Genomic DNA, 24,581 nt, shown 5'->3' with positions numbered 1-24,581 from the left:
GTAGGATTTGAACTTGGGTTTTTCTGACTCCAAGCCCAGTATACTCTAATCCACTACTGCATAGTAAAATGTGACGAACAGCTTCTCAGAGTGCAATATGCCGACCCACTTTGTTACTGCAATAGTCTGCAACCATGTCCTGGCTTTTCCCACTCCATATGTACCTCCTCTGCACCTGCCCATAAAAGTATTATTTTTCTCTTTGAGACAATCAACTGTTTCCATCCAATGAATTTTTAAAATAGAAAGAAGAAAACCAGATATGGAGGAGAGGTGAGGGAAGATGTTAGATGTCTCAGAAATATTTTGCACTTCATACCAAAAGCACTGACAATTCCCTCAGAGCACTACTGATAACCAGTTGTCTGAAGCACGAGTGGCCAGAGCAGATCTGGGCAGGTAGGGATTATTGGCCAAAAGAGAATTCTGCTTCCTCCACCGGCAGATTTATAACCAAAAGGAAAAAGCGTGTTTCCTAAATCCCTGGCCAGCGTGTGGACTGTATCAGCATTTCACTCCTCTTCAAGTAAAAATCTCAGATTCCCAAGTAGAAGTGAGAGCCCCCAAAGGAGGGGAAATTTTTCAGAAACAAATGTTCTCTCACCATTTTTTTCATCACACATCTTTAACTAAACTCAACTCAGCAAGTACATACTGTGTGTCTCAAAAGTCACTGCAGTTTGAAACTTTTGGAATACTATATGTATATATACATATATACATGGAATACATATACATATATGTGTGTAAATCTATACAGGTGTGCATTGTATACATGCATGTACTGCAGACATGTTCAATTATAAGCATATGTATAGGCATATGCATGTGTGTACATGTATGTATACACACACACACACACACACAGTATTCCAAAAGTCTTAGAGCAGGGGGGCGGAGCCAAGATGGCAGAGGGAAAGCAGTGACTTGCTTGAGCTGTCCCTCAAACCCCTCCAAATACCTACAAAAAATGGCTCTAAACAAATTCTAAAGCAGCAGAACCCACAAAATAACAGAGTAAAACAAATTTCCAGCTCACGATAACCTGGATGGCTGATCAGAAAGGTATATTGCACCGGTGGGGAGAGGAGCGCAATTTGGCATAAGTGCACAGGCTGCAGTGACCCTGGAGCAGGCCTCACAGGACTGAATCGCAGGCAGCTGTGGTGGTTTCCAGACTTCTCAACCCACAAAAGCCAAAGACAACTTAGAAGGTCAGTGGGAAAAGTTTGTGACTGCAGTGAGAGAAGAAGCTAGGTCTCAGCTACTCCCAGGGCAGCAGCTGCCTCCTGACCTTTCAGCCCACAGACTGAGGGGGAATCGAATGGCTAATCAGAGGGGGATTGCAAAGATCTCTTTGCCAGGGCTGAGGCAGGAATCTCTTGCTTTGCCTGTGCTTGGATCTGGGTCACAGTTCTGAGGGGTGGTCCTGTGGCGAGGAGGAGTGCTGGCATGGTGGAGCTTTTAGTGGCTGTGGAGAGGAAATACCTTGCTCCTCATCATAGCACCTTGGAAGAACTGAAAATTTACAGGTCCCTAGAAGTATCTCTGAAACAGCTGTACAAACCCCTGAAGCTTGGGACAGTACATTCTCCACATTGGAAGCAGACTCTTACCTTAACAAAGAGTTTAAAACTCAAGTAATTGGCCGGGATCATGAGTAAGCAGAGCAAAAACAGTCAGACTATATTATCTTACATTGGTGACAAAGAAGATCAAAACATACAACCAGAAGAAGAAAACAAAGTCAAAGCTCCTACATCCAAAGCCTCCAAGAAAAATATGAATCAGTCCCAGGCTTTGGAAGAGCTCAAAAGGGATTTTGAGAAGCAAGAGAAGCAGAGGAAAAACTGGGAAGAGAAATGAGAATGATGCAAGAAAATCATGAAAAGCAAGTTAACAGCTTGCTAAAGGAGACCCAAAAAAATACGGAAGAAAATAACACCTTAAAAAATAGACTAACCCAAATGGCAAAAGAGGTCCAAAAAGCCAATAAGGAGAAGAATGCCCTAAAAAGCAAAATTGGCCAAATGGAAAAGGAAGTCCAAAAGATTACTGAAAAAATACTTCCTTAAAAATTAGAATAGAGCAATTGGAAGCTAGTGACTTTATGAGAAATCAAATCACTGTAAAACAAATTCAAAAGAATGAAAAATTAGAAAACAATGTGAAATATCTCATTGGAAAAACAACTGACCTGGAAAATAGATCCAGGAGAGAGAATTTAAAAATTATTGGACTATCTGAAAGCCATGATCAAAAAAAGATCCTAGACATCATCTTTCAAGAAATTATCAAGGAAAACTGCCCTGATATTTTAGAACCAGAGGGCAAAATAGAAATGGAAAGAATCCACCGATCTCCTCCTGAAAGAGATCCCCAAAGGAAAACTCCTAGGAATATTGTAGCCAAATTCCAGAGTTCCCAGGTCAAGGAGAAAATATTACAAGCAGCCAGAAAGAAATAATTCAAGTACTGTGGAAACACAATCAGGATAACATAAGATTTAGCTGCTTCTACATTAAGGGACTGCAAGGCATGGAATATAATATTCCAGAGGGCAAAGGAGATAGGATTACAACCAAGAATCACCTACCCAGCAAAACTGAGTATAATCCTGCAGGGGAAAAAATGGTAATTCAGTGAAATAGAGGACTTTCAAGCATTCTTGATGAAAAGACCAGAGCTGAATAGAAAATCTGACTTTCCAATACAAGACTCAAGTGGAACAGGAAGAGGTAAACAAGAAAGAGAAATCGTAAGAGATTTATTAAGGTTGAACTGTTTATATTCCTGCATGGAAAGATGATATTTATAACTCATGAGACCTTTGTCAGTATTAGGGTAGTTGGAGGGAAAAAATTGTATGTATGGATGGATAGATAGATAGATAGATAGATAGATAGATAGATAGATAGATAGATAGAGGGCACAGGGTAAGTTGAAGATGAAGGGGTCATATATGGAGAACAAAATTAAGGGGTGGGAGAGGATTATAATAGGAGAAGGAGAAAGGGAGAGGTAGAACGGGGTAAATTATCTCACAAAAAAACAGAAAAGAAAAAAGCTTTTACAGTGGAGGGGAAACGGGGGAAGGTGAGAAGGAATGAGTGAATCTTATTCTCATAGGATTTGACTTAAGGAGGGAATAACATACACACTCAATTGAGTATGGAAATCTGTCTTACCCTTACAGGAAAATAGGAGGGGAAGGGGACAATAGAGTAGGGGGATGATAGGAGCACAGATTGGAAAAGGGGGTAATCAAAAGCAAATACTTCTGAGGAGGGACAGGGTCAAAAGAAAGAATAGAATAAATGGGGGGTGCAGGATAGGATTAAGGGAAATAGAGTTAGTTTTTCACAGCATGTCTACTATGGAAATATTTTGCATAACTGCACATGTATAGCCTATATTGAGTTGCTTGCCTTTTCAATGAGGGTGGGTGGGGAGGGAGGAAGGGAGAAAATTTGGAACCCAAAGTTTTAAAAACATATATTTAAAAAAAATGTTTTCACATGCAACTGGGAAATAAAAAATACAGGAAATGGGTTACAGAAATCTATCCTGCCCTACAGGAAAATAGAAGGGGAAGGGGATAAGAGAAGGGGGAAAGAAATAGAAGGGAAGGCAGACTAGGGAAGGGGTATTCAGAACACATGCTACCTTGGGGGAGGGGGAGGGGCGAGGTGGGGTGAAAATTTGGAACTCAAAATCTTATGGAAGTAAATGTTGAAAACTAAAAATAAATATATTTATTAATTAAAAAAAAGAAAAAAGTCTTAGAGCAGGTAAAACTGCAATAAGACTTTTGAGATACACTTTTGATCTTTTGGCAAGTCACTGAATCCTTATTTGCCTCAGTTCCTCATCTGTAAAATGGGGACACACTAAAGAAGGAAGTGGCAAACTACTCCAGTATCTTTGGCAAGAAAACCTCGAAATGGGGTCCCAAAGGGTTGGACACAACTGAAACAGCTGTGCTATATACATATATAAATATGTATATGTATGTATACATGTATATGTATATATATGTATATGTATACATAGACACATACCTATATATACTTTACATATATGAGTATACATGCATCACACATGCATACATGTGTGTATGTATGTATATAATCTACTATGGACAAAAGTAGTCCCAAAAAGCTTTATTCTACTGGGGGTGACAGGGTACAACATGTGTTGTTGTAGTAGTTGTTACTGTTGTTGAGTCATTCCCACTCTGTCCGATTCTTCATGACCCTATTTTGGGTTTTTTTTAGCAAAGGTACTGCAGTGGTTTGCTATTTCCTTCTACAGTGTGTCCCCATTTTACAGATGAGGAATTGAGGCAAATAGGGGATAAGTGACTTTCCCAGAGTTACATAGCTAGTGTCTGAGGCCAGACTTCAACTCAGGTCTTCCTGACTCCAGGCCCACTGCACTATCCATTGTACCACCTAGCTGCCCCAAACAACACATATACAAATAAGTAAATGAAAAGTAATTTTAGGGGCCACATGGGGAGATCATTAACAACTTGGGGGATCATGGCAGGGCATGGATAAGAAGTGTCAGCTGAGCTGAACCTTTAAAGGAGATGTCCTCAAAGCATAGGAGAGGCCACTTTCCCACAACCATAGGTCTTCTCAGGATTCTAGATGAGACCTTTATGCTTTATTTTCCTTCAGTCAAAATGAAAGGCAATAAAAAAAAAATACGGCCAGGTTGAAGGGAAGTAATAAATGAGCCTGAACATCCCTTTACAAAGCCCTCCTCCCCTCATTCACAGAGAAGTGGGTCCACCTGCTGCTTGAAAAGGCCTCTCTTTACAAATTATAAACTTTGACCCAATTTCCTGGTTTGGGTTTGGATTTCCCTAATTCATTTTTTTGGGTGGCTTTCAATACACATCTTACAAACTGAAAGAGAAATGGAAAAGTACAGGAACAAAGCTGGTTATAGAAAATTCCCCAAATTAAAACATACCTTTTTGAACATTCTCAATCCTGAGAGATCAAGTAAAATCCAGAATTTTTTTTGTTTTCATCAAGATCAGGTTTAAATATTTGGAACCCTCTGACAGGGTGTGACATCATTTTTCCTTTCTAGATTGTGGTGTTAAATATATTTAGCCAAACACTTTGAACCAATTGTCTTCTTAAAACACAATATGGATTATATATTTGTTTACAGCTTTGAAGCAAAACTGTGTGACACTGTACATGCTGAGAAGCTGTTAGAACATCCCAGTCAATTCCTGAGGGAAATTCAAAGACTTCTTGACTTGTACTAAACATACAAACACACACGCACAGACACCAGGCCCCCTGTTATTTAGTACAGCAATTCTAGGCATTGTGCCAACTTTCTTTCAAATGCAACCATGGAAGGCAGCCCAGATGACTAGGACTTAGCAAAGGGGCCTATTAATATTTTGTTTCTTATTCTAAACCTCTTGTTCAGCTACTACAAAAAGAAATCCGTGGATTAATTCTTCACAACTCTCAGGCACGAAAGGCAGAAAAGTCTCCTCTCTTCCCATTCATACTGTCCCATTTAACCAAACTTTCAAAGGAGCAGGCTACTCCTATAACAAAAATAACAATAAGCACCATCGACCTTCCAGGTATGGTGTCTAGCACTGGGGATGCAAAGGAAAGAGAAAAATGTCCTAGGAAGACTTTCCTATCAATTACCACACTACTAGGAGGCTCTGTGATTTCATCCACATGCTTATCTCCTGGTACGGGAGCTCTCTCCTCTAAGCAAATGGCAACCAGTCTATGTAGCTATAAATATAGGGGTTCTTAAACTTTTTTTGGGTCCTGGACCCTTCTACAGTCTGATGAAGCCTATGGACTGCTTCTGAGAATAATATTTTTCAATATATAAAATAAAATGCCTAGGATTACAAAGAAAACCAATTATATTGAAATACAGTTTATTTATATTAACTGTATTTCAGTATATAGAGACATATGTGTATATATGTATATAATATATAAACTATATTTCAGTATATATGTATGTATATATGTGTATATGTGTGTATATACATATACATATATATTTAAAAACAAGTTCATGTCTCCAGGTTAAGAACTCCTGTCCTAGAGAGTTGCCTGAGGCATGAGGTTAAGTGACTTGTCCAGGGTCACACAGGGTCATCATGGGTGGGAGCAGCAGATAGAACACTGGACCTGGAGTCAGGAAGACAAGTTCAAATTTGGCCTCATTCACTTACTATCTGTGTGACTCTGGGCAAGTTACTCAACCTCGGTAGGCCTCAGTTTTCTCCACTGTAAAACAACGATAGTAACATTACTTACCTTGCAAGGTTATTGTGAGAATCAGATGAGATAATATTTATAAAGCACTTAGCATAGTGATTTGTTCCATTTCTGCCTTGCTTCCATCCTTCCTCCATTCCTCCCTCCCTCACGCTCTTCTTTCCTTCCTTTTCTTGCTCCCTCTTTTTTTTTCTTCTTTCCTTTCCTTTCCTTCCTTCCTTCTTTGAATCAAGGACTTCCTGACTTAAAGACCAGCATTCAATCCACTGTACCATATTGTCTTTCACCTAATAATTAAAGAGTTGATCAAAAATGGAATAAGCTGCCTCTTAAGGAAATGAGCATCTTTCGACTGGAGGTACTAAAGAAATTGCTGGATAACCCCCGGCATGGTGTGTTTTAGAAGGGATTCATGTTGTCAGGTAAGGAGTTGGACTATTCTAAGATCCCTTTTAGCTTTAAGATTTTATAATACCCAGAAGTCAAGATCCTGTTTATGCAGAGGTAACAAATGATAGAGCTTTCTCTATTTCTACATCTAGATAGTAATCTGCAGAATCCAGAGCTAGCCTGCCCTTTAGCCCCATGCCCCACCAACCCCTGCTGCTGTTCGGTCCTGTCTAACTCTTTGTGACTCTGTGGATCATACCATCAATGGGATTTTCTTGGCAAAGATGCCAGAGTGGTTTGCCATTTCCTTTTCCAGTAACCAGGCCCCTCCCACCTTCTATATGAGGACTGACATTCGACAATAAATCTTTTTCCCTTTCTATCATTATTTCTTTCTTATTTCCTCTACCGGGGCGGGGGGGGGGGAACCTGTGGCCTGAAGACCACATGTGGCCCTCTAGGTCCTCAAGGGTGGCCCTTTGACTGAATCCAAATTTGGACCACACTTGAGGACCTAGAGGGTCACATGTGACCTCCAGGCTGAAGGTTCCCCATCCCTGGCCTAGGGCTAGGGAAGATTGGATTTATTGATATTATGTGTGAAATGCAATAGAAGACCATCTTTTTCAAGTCACAATTTTCAATTTTATTTAACCCGTCAAAAAGTCAGAAAGGACAACTGGACTCATCTAGTCTCAACTATAACCTGGTGCAGTAATGACTATTGTGAATGAGCAAAGCCCTTCATTTCTCATTCCCTCTTCTGCTTTTGTCCAGGAAAGTCATGTTAAGCAATGCTATATTTTCCATATGGAATAGCAGTATGTTGATATAGATAGAGGTCTTGCCTTGGAGTCATGAAAACTTGGGTTCCAGTCTTGCTTCTGATGCGCACTAGCTATGTGACTCTGGGCAAGCCTCTTACCTTTCAATGACCCAGCCAAACTTTCAAGTCTGTAAATTATGAGCAAGTTGTCACTGCAGGAGGAAGTTCCAAACTGGGAGTATTCCATATTGGTAAAATCTCAAATACAAAACCCCTTCCAAAAATAAAAGTAAAAAATAGAACAGGGTCATGTCCTTGAGCTGGATATATATGAACCAAAAGGTCCTTTAGGAAATCTATCTTGCATTTGCTTGGAGCTCTGATTTTTTTAATTCCATTCTTTGTAATTTCAGTCAGCCATCCATTCTTTTTATGATTCCTAGAGTCTTAGAGGGTATGTGTGAATGTGTGTGTGTTTTATGTTATATATGTGTGTAGAGGGAAGAGAGTACTTAAGTTATGTTTAAGTATTTTTTCCCATTTAAATGAAATTTATGGGGGACAAGTCTTCATCCCATGAAGATCAAAAGCTCTAAAACACACATCTGACGCAGATACTACATACATTCAGTGGTGTACTGAAGCTGGCTAATACTAGCTCCCAAGAGCATTGTTAAATTTTCAGTGTATTTTCACCTCAGAAATTGGCAAACACAGTACCAGGTTTCTAATTACAGGTCTCTGTTCTGCAATGTCTTCTCCTTCTATCTTTATCTGTGGTTTGTACAATACAGACAGTATTTAAAATTCCTTAAGAATAATTAAATTGGTTCCAACCCATTCAGCTGGTTTCTACTTCAAACTGGTTCCAACCAGTTCAAACCATGGTATTCAAACTGGTTCTGACCAGTTTGAATCCATTTAAACCCGTTCTAACCAGCTTAAACCAGCTCTGCGAAGAGTCTCATATAATCCTTTCATTTTATAGATAGGGAAGCTAAGATGCTAGAGAAGTTATGTGACTTGCCTAAGGTCACACACAGGTAGTTAAGTAGCAAAACGCAGTTTTTAACCCTGTTCCTCTGCCTCCAATTCCAGGATTTCTTTCCACAGTACCATGTTATTTGTAAGAAATCGTCTCCCATTTTCAAAGGCCAAATTTGCCCCACTTTATCTCTTCCACTTGCCAAATGGGGCTTCTGAAAACATTGAAATCACTACACGGGCTAAAAGGAAGATGCTATGGTTTGTTTTCTTTTGTTTTGTCTTGTTGTTGTTCAGTTGTTTTAGTCATGTCTGACTCTTTGTGACCCCATTTGGGGTTTTCTGGGCAAAGATAGTGGTTTGCTATTTCCTTCTCCAGCTCATTTTACAGATGAGGAAACTGAGGCAAATAGGGTTAAGTGACTTGCCCAGAATCACATAGCTAGTAAGTGTCTGAGGCCAGATTTGTCTTGTTTTGTCTTGACTTTTCTTTTTTATTGTGAATTCAACAATCATCAATAATTATAAACGTTTTAAGACGTGAAGAAAAGGGAAAAAGACTATTCAAGAAGTAAATTCTGCCACATATGGTGTGTAAAAAAGAAAAGAAAAAGAAATATGTGACTATATCCAGAGATGGATGGATAGATAGATACATTAGCTTAGTAAGGTAGTTACAAATTTGTGTCTATTTCTACACCTTCTAACTCCTTCCTGAGAACACCTTTTCAAATGCTTTACCGATGCTCTTTTTTAATATCTGTCACTACCCACCAACCTGTTTCCTCACACCTTCACCTAGCAGAAACCTAGAATCTTGTTCTTATAACAAAATATGTTATTAATTTTAGATAACATCGTAAGAACGCTAAACTATTACAGAAAAATAAGGATGGCCAAAGAATCAAGGAATCACAGAGGTTGGGCCTCAGCAAGCCATCTAGTCCAATCCAAACCCGAAGAATAATTCCTTCTCCAACATATCTAGCAAGTGGTCATCCAGACTTTATTTGAAGACCTCCAATGAAGGGCAACCTACTGCCTCTTGAACTTATTCCAAAGCTTAATTATGGTTACTGTAGCTTTTCTTTATATCAAGCCTGAATTTACCTCCTTGCAATTTCTCCTAGTTCTTCCATCCTTTGGGAACAGATTAAGTCTAATTTACATGACAGATGGTTCTTTTCTGTCTTTTTTTTCCTAATATCACCAAACAATTTCTAAACAAAACAATGTTGGCAGTAGCCACAGGTTAATCTATTCAGTTGGGAAAGAAAAAAAGCCCAGGATGGAGGTAGCCAGGAATCCTTGTTGACCATACATGGTGTTGCTGTAAAGGTCAACAATTTCATGATAAAGAGTTTTGAAATTTTGAACCGAAAAGCACTAAGTCGGTGCATCTTCCTTCCACTTTGTCCACTGTCATAAAGATGTGTGCTTATTTTTCTTGCATAATTTGTCTAATCAATGTACTCTAACAGAAGGATCTCTATTCCCTTATAGCCTGTTCCCCAGTTCATCTTTTGCTATCAGAATATACCATTAAAGAGATACTTATTTTAATATTAATAATTTTAAAACATTGCTATCTTTCATTAAGAGAACTTTGCAATTTCCCAAAGGCAATCCAATCAACTCTCTCCCTCTTGTTCAGTTCTGGTCCCAGATCATTGTACATTTGAATTTTCTCTCTAAGACTTGTCTACTGATGGGCAAGCTCTTCTGGTTACCCACCCAAGGGCAATGAATATTCTTCATCTCCTAGGTTTTTCTGTGTAGAACGTTAGGCCAAACTCTTAAGTAATTACAAATCTCATTCAGAAAGCTCTACAATGTTCTTGGGTTCAATTAGATTGAACAAAATATGATGAAGTATGTCATAGCAAATGACTCTCTTAGACCATAAACAAGAAACACATCTTTGTTCTAATATTACTTCCACTTCCTGAAAGGAGTAACTAGAACCAGAAGTGTTACCTATATATGTGATTTAAATTGATAGTCATGGGTTCCAAGGCTCAACTATTTTCATATCTATGTATTCAAGAGATCCCTGTATATATTTGCCAAATAGGTGACCACTCACACTGAAAGATTAGCTATCCTTTTTAGTCTGAAAATCATTCTTGACCAAAAAAAAAAAAAAAGGAAAAATTAGGAATTGAGCAGGTCGGCTTTCTCTCCATCATTTTAGTTTCTCTTTGATAATAGTTTTCCATCTATCCTAAACAATGGTCCTTTCCCTGAAAGGCAACATAGTATAACAGATAGCACTGGACTCAGAGTCAGAAAGACCTGGATTCAAACCCAGCTTCAGATAATTACTAGACATGTGAATTAACAATCACCTAACTTTATGAACCTCTGTTGTCTCATCTTTAAAATGGGGATAATAGAGTTGTGAGTAGGATCAAATGAAATAATGTTCGTAAAGTGTTTCACAATGAACTCAACAAGTTGTTATTGCTTCATAAAGCCTCCTTAGGGTTTTACTACATATTGTAGCAGTCATGAAAATAAAAATAAGCACTTGCCTATAAACCCAGGATATAAAGGAAATCATGGTAGGCCAAAGGAAAAATAATCATTATGATTGAACTAATAAAAAGCAGGTGGGAAGGCAAAAGAGAAATGTAATATTCTCATCCTTTGTTTTTTATCAATCTTTATATCTGGAGGATGATAGTTCCAAATGATACTGTAGTTTCCTCTTCCAGATTATCCGTCTGTGGGAAGGATTAGAGTCCATGCCAAATAAGCTATCCTCATCTAGAAGCCTCTCCTCAATTATATTTAACATATTGATTTGAAATCAATATTGTGATAAAAGGTTTGCAAAGTAAAATTAGTTTGCATAGTAAGAAACTAATACATCCACATGCACAATGTCCATCACTGGAATGTATCTGCCATCACACAGACACTGTGCCTCATAATCTTCTATTCATTCTATTAACTATATGGTAGGGACATAGCCAAAGTCATGGAAAAGAAGGGAAATAAATAGCTTTCACAAATTTAGGTTCAGAGAATAAAATTTTGTCCCCTGGAAACTTTTTGCATAATGAACTTTAAATGATATTAACAATGTCCATGGCTTTATGATTTTGTTGAAATAAAGGGTTATTTAGAGCCTTTTCAACTAGATCATTTTATAATGAGTTCCTTGACACATCAGTCTGATTTACTGACAACCAAGAACATTAAATCTAGGAGAGCATAAAAAAGTACAAAATAAAAACTCAGGGGCTAACTTGGTGTATGCACCAATGCCAATGGAAAATATTAATTATAATATTTTAAACAGCAAATAATAGAAACGTCCACATTTAACAATTCTCTCCCTTTTTTTGTCATTTATGCTATTCCAGCCTCATTGTTATAAATGTGCCATACTCTAATGGAAAATTAAGAGTAAATGATACCACTTATTAAACTGTTTTCGAAATTGTTTTTAGAATTTGTTAATGATACAAAATGAAGGAGAAAAAACATTATCATAGATGCTTACTGTGGTAGACTGGAAAAATTTAAAGCACATGCAGGCTACTTCTGGGTGTCTAGCACATATTGTGTTTTTAAAATGCTTGTGGATTGGTAATACGCTGGAGAATAGATTACAGGATTTGATTTTGGAATTCTGTTTTAAAAGTAGAGGCAATTTCTAATCTCTTCAAATTCCCTACTTAATCACATCGGCTATATAGAGTCAAGTCTGTACAGCTGTTCATTTCTATTTTCAATGAAGTAGACACTATCTTTATTGAAACCATAGTCTCTCCTATATTTTTTTCCCTTCCATAATAGGGTCACTTATTGTTTTTACAGAATTATCATTACTCGGATATCTTTATGTGGTTTAAAAGTTAAAAACACTCATATTATATTAATGTTTGAAAGAGTATATACCACAATCATTCTCAGACACAAATTAATGCTATAACTCCTTTTAAGTTCACTAGAAATCGTTGCAATGATCTCTTTTCAACCACTTTTTTAGGTGGCTATGCTCCATATCTAACAGCCAAAAGGTGGATCTCTATAAAACCATGCAGCTAATTCTATTTGACTGTTTCTCTGATGTGATCTCCAAAGTAATAATAAAAAGTACCACAAATTCATTTCTACTTCAAAGGAAATTTAAGGGTTGTGTGTATATATGTACCCTTATCCTGGACCTTATTCAGGATCAGAATAGACAACTATATGTATGTGTGTGTGCGTGTGTGTGTGTGTGTGTGTGTGTGTGTGTGTGTGTGTGTGTACACACACATGTACAGTTTATGTATATGTATGTATATAATTGCATACATTATATATATATATATATGTATATGTAGTTAAGATTTTAAGGGTGATTCCAGGAGTTATTGAGCAGCAAAAGTTCACCATGGTTAGCCTGCCGCTGTGCCTAAAATTCTACCACTGGACATTTATTTATTTAGATAGGGACATTATAGTTCTTGTCCCCTCTAATACGCAAAGACCCTTGAGAGAGAGACCACATTAAACCATTAATTACTCGTCATGAACTAGTTTGTCAGAGGAATTCAATCCCGAAGCACACCCTTGATTAAAGGTTTATACATGGAGAGGAGAGACGAAGTTGAGGTCAGGAAAGAGGGTGAAATGAACGAAGAAACATCTGAAACATAAGCCTAAGGAGAAAAAATTTGTGTGGCTCACTGGACAGGGTTGGGGTCACATGAGGGTATTAGACTGTATACCTGGGAGATAAGGGTACAGAAAGGTAATGACATATTTTGTACACATGTTGTACCTAGGGCAAACCCAGCATAGCTATTCAGAATATCAAAAAACATAAAAAAACAAAAAGAAAACCCTCTGATATTTTGGAGTCTTAATTTTCCAAATAATTAGATTTCATAGAAGAGATGAGGCTTTCCTTTAAATTTTCTCTTTAGCTTCCAGAAATTTAAATCCAACTTTCACAACAAAGGCAATCAGTTTTTTTCTTTTTCCACAGATACTCATAACTGATAGCTAAGTATACCATAAATACTAAGAAAATATTACTTCAATATATTTTCCTAATAGAAGTAGCTAATAGTTTGTATATGATTTCTAAACTTTCCCCAAAAGAAAAAAAAGCACAAAGTTACTAAAATTTTATTTTCTATACAATGAAACGTGTGGGGAAACACAGTAATTGATAATGAGATCTTTATTATACAGTTGCATATTGTTACTTAATTTATTCCTGGGGCATGCACAGTAAATTGCCACAATTATATCTATTACAGGACTTACAATGTATAGTCATCTTAAATGCGGGCTAACTGAATTTAGTGTGTACCATGGCTGCACCTCTATTTGAATGAATACTGGGTTACTTGTGTGTCCTTAGGATTTACACAAAATTTCACATCTGTAAACAACACGTAAAAGTTGGCACAAGTGGAAAAGACTGTTCAAGAAAGATACTTAACATAAGGCAGAATCTTGTATTCAAACAAAGGATGTTACTGACAAGAATGAAAAGTGTATGCTGTAGACTTCTATATCCTACTGGGTGGGAAAATCAAACAATGAATTATCTACCACCACAAGTCATACAAATTCCAGATGGATAAACATCTCAAACCAAATCAAATCCTCATGTTTTCTAACATGTATTTGTTCTTTGGGGGAGGTCAGAGGATAGACTGTGGGGAAAGAGAAGACTAGTAGTAGTCTAGTCTACTTCCAGTAGACCAGAAGCCTCACTTTTTTGATCTGTAAAATGAGGGGTTAGATTGAATGAGTTTTAAGGTCCCTTCCAGATAAAAAAAGGGACTTCTGATTAAAACTAAACTATACTTGAAGAATTAAAGTTCCTAAAGAGAGATCTCCAAATTAATCCAAGCTTCAATACTAACTCACCTTGTCAGATCTAGTTATTTGAGTAAACATAAGAATACAAATTAAGGATGAGTAAAAAATTATTCATTACAATGATGATGGCACTGGATGCAATAGCACCTGTTCTTTGAAAATGCTGATATTCATCAGCCAGAGATGAGAAAAGAGTAGAAGTTTTAATGACTAACAAGCAAGCAGATTTATCAGATTCTTAAATGGAGAAGAAGTAGACCTATGGAGTTACTTTGTTCTTCTAAAGCTAATTGCTTAAAAATAATTTATTTGCTAAATACACTCTTATCTAATTTCTTGAAGAAGGAACATGTCAAAAATTGGAATAGATAGTAACAGATGTTTAAGTGTCTCAATAACACTATTTAATGAATTGAAAATATTGCTACCATCAAACTCTCTATGGAGTTTTAACAATGCCAATATAAAAACAGATTAAATCTTTTGAATCCTTCTACCTTGCATATTAAACATAGCTGCTTTTCACTCATGACCTTTCAGTTTCTAAGCCATCAAAGTTATAGACTATGGAAAAAGTGAACCTATATCTTTCTCTTCCTGAAATTATATTCTGGAAATAAATATAATCTTAGCATCAGTAGCTTCCCTTTTCTCAGATAAAGTGCTTTAATACTCATTTAGTTGTATCATCACTAAGAACAAGGTAGCAGCTCCCAATCTGCTCAGCCTTCACTCTGCTGAGACTTTTCAGCACAGCTAACTAGCACTGTATATATAAAGGAAGGATGAACTTGTATTTTTGTAAATTGTCTAATACTATCTCCCTATGAAGCCTAAAAAAAAAAAACTTTATTCATAATGAATGAAATGCCTAAGTTACTATACATAAAAATGTAACTATTAAATTGGGGAATGCAAAAATACTTGAAATACTGGTAGTTTCTTTTTCATTACTACAAGCTAGGGGGAAAAATACTTTGCCTTTAGGCATTTATTGAATAACCTCCAGAGACAAACTTGAGTATTTTAGGGTTCCTGATGAAAATGACTCTTTTACTATCCAAAAATGGCTTAAGGAGATGTGTGCCAAAAGGGAGGCACCAAAGTCCTCTTGAGGACCTATCAAGTAGCAGTAATATTTGTCATAACAAAAGCTTAACTCACAAAGGACCAACAGCATCATTAGATTTTTTTCAAAAATCAGTATTCTAAAATGTTATAGTCACTTCTAAAACCTCACAGTCTAAAACTTAGGAAGATATCACAATAAGAAATGACCTAAATACTTCCCTCTTCTACTCCCCAGATACATTTGATTCTGATATAACTTGTAAGCATGCCCTGAATAAATTCACTCCAATAGAATTATAATACTGTAGCACAGCCCATGCAATATTAAATACAGAAAGGTGTAAATAAATATATAGTCCAATATATAAATGCACATTTAACGATAGCTGAGTAGCAGTACCCTCACTGGGTAAATGTGTATTTTTTTAAAGCTTCATATTAACAAACTATGATGACTGCAGAGATCAGCTCCAGTTATGTCTCAGGAGATATTCGTTCAGGAAAGAGAGCTATACAAATACATAATTCATGGCAGGCACAGGTGCACTACAACCATAAAGAGCTTCAGTCTACTGAAGTAATCAAACCATCTTGTGCACATAAAGTTTTACAAATGTGTGTTCACACATGGGTTTCTTTGAATATTTTGAATCAAGGATGTATAACCATATAATCTGAGTGTATTAAGGGATGAAGAAACAAAAGCAACATTTGATAAATTAATTTTTAATCTGTTTAATTTGGTAACTGTAGAATGAAATGGTTTCAAAGCAAGTTCTCAATTACTTCAAACACAATCAAAGAGTTAACATCATTCTAAAGAACTTAATTTCTTGTCTTCAATATCCACCCACTCCCACACAAACAACACACAGATCAATAGAAATCCCTGTACATATATATTATTTTCAACAACTTATTACCACTGGGACCTAGGATTAGATTTTTTTACTCTGAAACATTGCAAATTCATCCATTTGACGTAGGATATAAGGATAAGGAGACAAAAAGTCATGCAATGATACTGAGTAAAATTTTGTTGAAAAAAGATAAATCAATCTTTGATAATTCAATGCTATCAATCAGGGCATTGAATTCTTTAAATAAAACAAATGCCAGTTTTTATCATAAATCAAAAACACATTTATTGTCTTGAAACCAAACTGGCTCCAGTTACTTTTTGTCTTTTTGAGTCAGCTCTTTTTAAAAATCTAAAGTTTCCTATCCAATAGAAACTAAGATATTTCTCTTATTCTTTAGCCATTTACATGAGATGGCAGATGGCTCAAGGAAGGCATGTTTTTGATGACTCCGAGTCAGAAAGTGCATCTTCTTGGACAGAAGGTTCATAATCCCCAACACTTTCAGGCAATTCAATGTCTATCTCATCATTACTTTCTGCACTGTAATCAACTTCTTCAAGGAAACGAGGTTCATCTTCTTCCAAAACATAAGTGGTAGGGCTGTAGCCAAAATAGACACAACATACAAGGCTGCATTAGATTTTAAGATTCTAAATTTAGTTGTATGGAGAATGGCTACCTACTCTACTATCCTGCATTAACTCAATTATCCAAAATCTTTGGTTCCAATGTAATAAAAGTAGGTTGTGTTAACTAAAAAAAAAAAAATCACATAACCCAAACATTAGCCAAAACTCTATTTATAAAATGGGTGAGTCAATATGTAAGAGATACGCATTAGTTGAAAATTTCTTGTATTTGACTACAAGAGTAAAAATGCTAACTTTAAACTGCATTATGAAAACTGTCAATATGCCCTGTAACTTTTTAAAATTCTACTTACAACTGTTTAGCAAAAGGATATCCAAACATAATAAAATATTGAGATTTGTCTTTGCAGGCATTTATCAACCTTATTTGCAAGACTACAAAGACACATTATTGAAGTTCTATTTTAAGCACCTTAGCTCCTAGCAGCAGGTAATTTCAAGGGGCTTTATAAAGTAACTGTGGATGTTTAATTGGTTTCTTGAGTAATGTGCTAAAAACTACTTATTCCAAGATACTAAAGTGATTATCTACCATTAGAGTAAATTGAAGAAGGCTAAAATAAAATTAAAAAAAATTAAGAAACCACATCCACAAGCTTACGGTTTCCCCAGGACAAGGAAAAATTAAAAAACAAGCGAACACTCCACACCCAGTTTAATTTCCTTCCCTTGGGTCATAGAATAATAGTTCCCTTAAAAGCACTAAGTGCTTCTAAATATTTCATTAGATAAGTAGTTTTGGATTCAGGCAAGCTCTCTATTACGGTCTATAACTTATCCCTTTTCTTCATAATCAAATTATTTTGGTTTCTCCCAATGTGTCATAATTTAATACAAAGTGGAAGAAACATCTAAGAATACAGATATACCAGCACTTCAAGAATATATTTTCATTTTTGACCACAAATTATGTTAATCTTACAAACTGAAGCATTAAGGAATACATAATACCCCTCAAACTTGAATAATTCTTTTCCTAAGAATCCAGTTCTCATGCTAGATAAGCTGTCCTAAGAGCTTAATAAATCATTATGTGTCTTTATAGTGCACAGACCACAATCACAGATGCTGACAACATCATAGGTTCTAATGACTTAAACCCCAAACCTTGTTAGGATTTTAGATGAATTTTCCTTTGAAAAAAAAAAAGGTCACTGCATTTTAGTATATTCTTGCTCTTCTGAAATCCTGCATTATATCTAGCCCTCCTTGACGTACCTGGGGCTCTCAAATAGCAAACAACTCCTTCACACACATACATGCCCCAGCCCATATCAAGATGGGAGACTAGGTAAAGCAAACTGATACGGATGTCATAGGAGCTGGGAAGAGGTCATGTGTACAAGATATTTCTTCTTTATTTCTGCTCACTTGTGTCCTGAGGAACAAAAGGCCATAAATTATACTACTCCTTTCCTTCTACTGCATTCTACTGAAAAACTGTAAGGTAGGACAGCTAGATGGCACAGTGGATAGAGCCTTGGCCCTGGAGTCAGAAGGATGTGAGTTCCAATCTGGCCTCAAACACATAACACTTACTAGCTGTGTGACCCTGGGCAAGTCACTTAACCCCATTGCCTAGACAAAAAAAAAAAAACAAAAACAAAAAAACCATAAGGCCAAATACCAACCATGGCAGTTTACCTTTGTGTTTCTAAAGAACAAATTAAAGTGATTTGGGTCAAGACTTTCATAAAATACATAGGGATTCAAATATATTTTCAGTCATAAAAGAAACAAACCTTTATAATTCAATTCAACTAACTAAGGACCATCTGTATATAAGGCACTGTATTAGGGATAGAGGGGCTAGAAAGGGTATACAAAGATAATACGACAAGGTCTAGGTTCTTAGCATCAAGGAATATACTCTCTACTTGGAGGCGGCAAGACATGCACACAAACAACTATAAAACAAGGTGGAAAGAAATAATGCCATCAGAAAGGTATAAAGTCCAAAGCGCTGTGGGATTACTTTTAGCCTTGAGGATCACAGGACCATAGACAGAGCTAGAAAGGACCTTAGAGATCATCCAGGAACCTGAGGCCCAGAGTAATGAAATGACTTGTCCAAGGATCATGGAAGGCATTATGGAAAAGGTGGCATCTGAGATGACCCTTGAAAAATAAGTAGGGTTTCAAGCAGCCAAGATTAATGGGACAGGGAAAGGACAATTCAGATGTAGATCAAATGCATGAAGGCAAGAAAGCCCCTGAGTATGTTCAGAATAAAGTGAGTTTGGCTACAGTACAGGCTTTATGAAGGGAAATGTAGGAAGGCTGAAAAGAACAGATATGTACTAGATAATATAGGGACTTGGATGCCAGGCTGAGAAGTTTTTCCTCAATAAATGAATAATTCACTGCTAAGAAAATGTGAATCTAACATAACAGTCATAAATGAGGAAAGTCTGGAGTTCTTTTAACTTCCTTTTGTGCAGAGCTTTGAGTTTTACAAAACATTTTGCATTTTTAAAAACCTGCTTTGATCCCCCATAGACCACAAAATAGGGATAACTTTATTTTAATCCCTTTCATGTACTCTATGTTACAGATAAATTGGATTACTCAACAATCCATCTTATCTTGGCTCCCACACCTTTGCAAACACTGCCTGTCCCCCATGCTCAGAATAGACTTTCCTCCAACTCCATTTGTAATAATCTTTTCTGTCCTTCAAGGCCCATCTCAAGTATCACCTCCTCTACAAAACCTTTTCCCTTATCTCTCTAGCTATCAGTGAGCACTCCTCCATCAGACCTCTCATCCCAGCTCTACTCTTCACTACAACTTTGGAAAAGTCACTTAGTTTCCACAGGCCTCAGTTTATTTTCAGCTAAAGGCAGGAAAGCCCTTATTGGAAACTCACTCAAGGGCCAGTGGAACAGAAGCCTAATGGCAAGAGGCAAAACAAATTTTGTGATTCTATGCACAGGGGTCTGTCTAGTGGGGAGAGGAAAAAAGTCAAAGGAAGAGGCCAGGATTGAATGAAGTTAGATTTCTACTTAGGATCTTTCAGAAAACAGTGGAGGGCAGCAGGGCTTTGAGAGAAATGTATTATTAGTCAAAAGCAGTTAAACAAGCTAGTGTTATATCTTGAGAAAAAGTGGAAAAACCCAAGAACACACTAAGTAAATCCTCATTTGGGAGTCCCCCCATAATTAAGAAGCTAAACTTGATGGGGAAAGAATCCTGGTCAACATTTGGATGAAGATCACTGGTGAAAGAAACAGGAGCAATGTAGTCATAAGAATAACCTAGAGACCAGAGAGCCAGAAGGAGGAAATATATGAGTGGCTTGAGAAATATTATGTGATAAGTAACTTCTATTATTCAAACATCTGGTGGACTTCTCTCTTCAACAAAAACAATACAGCTGAGGACTTTTTCACATCCCTTAATGATTTCATTCTTCAAAAGGTGGAAGAAAGGGACAGCTAGGTGGTGCAGTGGATAAAGCTTCAGCCTGGGAATCAGGAGGACCTGAGTTCAAATGTGGCCTCAAATGCTTGATGCATGCTAGCTCTGTGACCTTGGGCAAGTCATTTAACCCTGATTGCCTCAAAAAAAAAAAGTGGAAGAAGAAACAAAAGGAACTGCAATTTTATATCTAATTCTGACCAAGAAGAAACTATCTGTTGAAGCAGAAATCATAGGAATCCTGGGGGAAAGTACATATAATATCTTAGATTTTGTGATCAAAAAGGAAAGGCAAGTTAAATATAATCCTCTCTCTAAATATCTAAATATAAATACTCTCTGTCTCTCTCTCTTTCTCTACCTGCCCAACCTCCCCCCACCCCCATCTCAAAACACTTCAGAGAAAAGGTAGGCAAGAATCCATCTCTATAGGGGAAGTCAGCACAGAAGTCAAGTCAAACCAATCCAACAAGCATTTCTTAAGTGTCTGCAATGCACAGGCACTGTGCCAAGGACTGGGAATCAAAGGAAGACAAAAAGCAGTCCCTGCTCTCAAGGAGCTCACAGGCTAATAAGGGAGACAGCATGCAAAGAACAATGCACAAACAAGATATGTACAGGATAATGCTAACCTTTAGTGTCTCTTAGAGTCAAAGACGGAAGACACTAAGGCACACTAAGGGTTAGCATTAAGGAGAATCACCAAAGTCCTCTTGCAAAAGGGTGGGATTTTAGCTGAGACCTGAAGAAAGCCAGATTAACTAGAAGATGGAAATGAGGAATAAGAAAATTACAAACATGGGGGAAAGTCAGTGAAAATGTGCAAGTTGAAAAATGGGAGTGTCCTGCAAGGAACAGTAGGGTGGCCAGTACCACTCAATCATGGAGTATGTACAGGGAAATAAGTTGCGATAACAGTGAAAAGGTAGGAAGGAGGCAGGCCATAAAAAGGCTTTAAAAGCCAAACAAAGGATTTTCCATTTGATTTTGGAGTTAACAGGGAATCACTGGAGTTTACTGAATTGGGGGGGGGGGGAGGAAGGAGGAAGTGACACGGTCAAACCTATGCTTTAGGAAAATCTATTTGATAGAGTGGTGGAGGGTGGCTTATATGGGGGAGAGATGAGGATGAGGTTCTTAGTGGCATGATCGAGTCTGGTCCAAAGGAATGAAGTTGGACAGGAAATTATATAAGCAGTGTCGAGAAGAAAAATGACAATTCTGCTGTACTTTGCTAAAGTCAGGGTACACATGTGTGAGGGACTGTCTGATGTTGGCTACTGCCAAGTGCAGGTTGTGGCAAGATGGGGTAGGAACTGGGTATTAGGAAGTAACCGGAGCTCACGCTCCCGAGGCAGGGGCTGTGCTATGAAGCTGGGGAAGGAACAGGATACAAGGAAGTAGCCGGAGCACATGCTCCTGAGGCAGGGGGCTGTGCCACGTGGGAGCGAGACGGCAGAGGACGAGTTCCCTTTGCTTAATCCCCTCCCTAAGTGCAATGTCAACCCCAGACGCCTCCTTCCTGTGTCCTTCCTGACTTCCTGGGTCACGTACCTTCCCTTTGTGTACCACTGACCCCAGACGCCTACTCCCGGTATCTGGGCCTGACTTGCTAGGTCATGTGCTCTCTCTTTGTCTATGCACTAATCCCAGACGCCTCCTTCCTGTATCCGGTCCTAGCCTCCTGCGTCACTTCCTCTCCCTTGGTGCGCTAAACTCAGACATCCCCTTCCGGTATCTGACCCTACAATCATTGACTAGTAGGCGGGCTGAGGAGGAGGGGCTAAGTAGGTACTTAAGGAACGGTCCTGGTCGGAGCACGTGCTCTCTTTGCTCCTGCTCTGTTGCTCTGGCCTCCCTGCTTGGCCTTGCTGTGATGGCCTCTGAATAAAGCTCGGGTGTTGGCACCTCCTGGTAGGCTCGTCTCTGTGTGTTTATCCGGGTAGTACCCGAAGACTGGTAAGTATAACTCTGGCAGCCTGCTCCTTATAGGAGGAGAGTACACGGCGTGGCCAGCACATACATGTAATATTATATTTAGGTCTGAATGCCACATTCATTATTGACTGTAATAATAACTCACCTTCAAATAGCATTTTGAGGTTTGCAAAGTGCTTTCCTCATAACAACATTGAGGTAGGTAGCATTAACTATGATGATCCCCATTCTGATAAGTGAGGAAATTCAGACTCTTAATGGTTAAGTATCTTGCCCATGTTTTTATGGCTAGTAAGTATCTGAGAGGAGAGATAGGTGGCAAAGTGGTCAGAGTACTGGGCCCAGAATCAAGAAGACTCATCTTCCTGAGTTCAAATCTGGCCTCAGACATTTACTAGCTGTGTGACACTAAGCAAGTCACTTAACTATTTGCCTCAAATCCTCATCTGTAAAATGAGCTGGAGAACAAAATGACAAATCACACCAGTATCTGCCAAGAAAACCCCAAATGAGGTCACAAAGAGATGGACACAACTGAAAGGACTCAACAATAACAACAATAACAAAAATATAATAGGGACAGTCCTCCAAATATTTGATGATAACTGTCATGCTTCCCAAAAGCCTTCTCCCTAGCGCATTCAGTTAATCCTCATATGGCAGGATCTCAAGGATCCTTATCATTCAGGTTGACCTGTTTTGAATATGTTTCAACTCTATCACTATACTTCCATGAGAAACAACATGTTTGGTGGGAGGAATACTGGACTTGGGTTCAAATACTGGATTCTCTTGCTTTGCCCGTGCTTGGATCTGGGTCATAGTACTGGGTGGTGGTCCTGGGGCGAGGAGGAGTGGTGGAGCTTGAGGCAGTGGTGGAGAGGGAATACTCCTCACAGTTCCAAGGCAGAAAAGAGTGCTTGTGGTCACTCACAGACCAGAGCACAGGCCAGGAAAGGAGTAAACACCTCACCTCTGATCATACCACGCTGGAAGAACTCAAAATTTACAGGTCCCTAGAAGTATCTCTGAAAATAGCTGCACAAAACCCCCGAAGCTTGGGATAGTACATTCTCTACACTGGAAGCAGACCCCTACCTTAACAAAAAATTTAAAACTCAAGTAATTGGCTAAAAACATAAGCAAAAAAAAGGAAGACCACAGAATCTTACTTTGGTGACAAAGAAGACAACAAAGAAGACAACAAAGTCAAAGCTCCTACATCCAAAGCCTCCAAGAAAAACATGAATTAGTCCCAGGACTTGGAAGGACTCAAAAATGATTTTGAGAAGCAAGGAAGAGAAGTAGAGGAAAAACTGAGAAGAGAAACGAGAGTGATGCAAGAAAATCATGAAAAATGAGTCAACAGCTTGCGAAAGGAGACCCAAAAAAAACTGAAGAAAATAACAACTTAAAAAATAGACTAACCCAAATAGCAAAAGAGGTCCAAAAATCCAATGAGGAGAAGAATGCCTTAAAAATAAGAATTGCTCAAATGGAAATGGAAGTCCAAAAGCTCACTGAAGAAAATACTTCCTTAAAAATTAGAATGAAGCAAATGGAAGCTCATGACTTTATGAGAAATCAAGAAATTGTAAAACAAAACCAAAAGAGTGAAAAAATAGAAGACAATGTGAAATATCTCATTGGAAAAACAACTGACCTGGAAAATAGATCCAGGAGAGATAATTTAAAAATTACTGAACTACCTGAAAGCTATGATCAAAAAAAGAGCCTAGACATCATCTTTCAAGAAATTATCAAGGAAAATTATCCTGATATTCTAGAACCAGAGGGTAAAATAGAAATGGAAAGAATCCACCAATAACCTCCTGAAAGAGACCCCCAAAGGAAAACTCCTAGGAATATTATAGCCAAATTCCAGAGTTCCCAGGTCAAGGAGAAAATACTGTAAGCAGCCAGAAAAAAAACAATTCAAGTATTGTGGAAACACAATCAGGATAACACAAGACATTAAGGGATCTGAGGGCTTGGAATATGATATTCTGGAGGTCAAAGGAGATAGGATTACAACCAAGAATCACCTACCCAGCAAAACTGAGTATAATCCTTCAGGGGAAAAAAAAATGGACATTCAGTGAAATAAGAGGACTTTCAAGAATTCTTGATTAAAAGACCAGAGCTGAATAGAAAATTTAACTTTCATATACAAGACTCACTAAGCATGAAAAGGTAAACAGGAAAGAGAAATCATAAGGGATTTATTAAAGTTGAACTGTTTACATTCCTACACGGAAAGATGATATTTGTAACTCATGAGATCTTTCTCAGTATTGGGTAGTTGGAGGGAAAAAAATACATAGATAGATAGATAGATAGATAGATAGATAGATAGATAGATAGATAGATAGATAGA

At 37.7% G+C, this 24,581-nt stretch overlaps 1 protein-coding gene across 1 annotated transcript in view; it reads right to left on the bottom strand.

Moving 5' to 3' along the window:
* Window positions 1-16,052: 16,052 nt before the first annotated feature.
* LOC114025963 (cytosolic carboxypeptidase 1-like) overlaps window positions 16,053-24,581 on the bottom strand; it is a 173,093-nt gene continuing 164,564 nt past the window's right edge. The window contains 1 exon segment of the mRNA XM_027839511.1: window positions 16,053-16,796. Within this exon segment, the coding sequence (XP_027695312.1) occupies window positions 16,619-16,796 (178 nt within the window). The 3' untranslated portion in view covers window positions 16,053-16,618.

The sequence above is a fragment of the Vombatus ursinus genome, unplaced genomic scaffold, assembly GCF_900497805.2.
Source record: "Vombatus ursinus unplaced genomic scaffold, bare-nosed wombat genome assembly UNPS02014832.1, whole genome shotgun sequence".
Classification (NCBI taxonomy): domain Eukaryota; kingdom Metazoa; phylum Chordata; class Mammalia; order Diprotodontia; family Vombatidae; genus Vombatus; species Vombatus ursinus.
The sequence above is the reverse complement of the archived record's forward strand: the minus strand, read 5'-3'. Positions and strand labels throughout refer to the sequence as shown.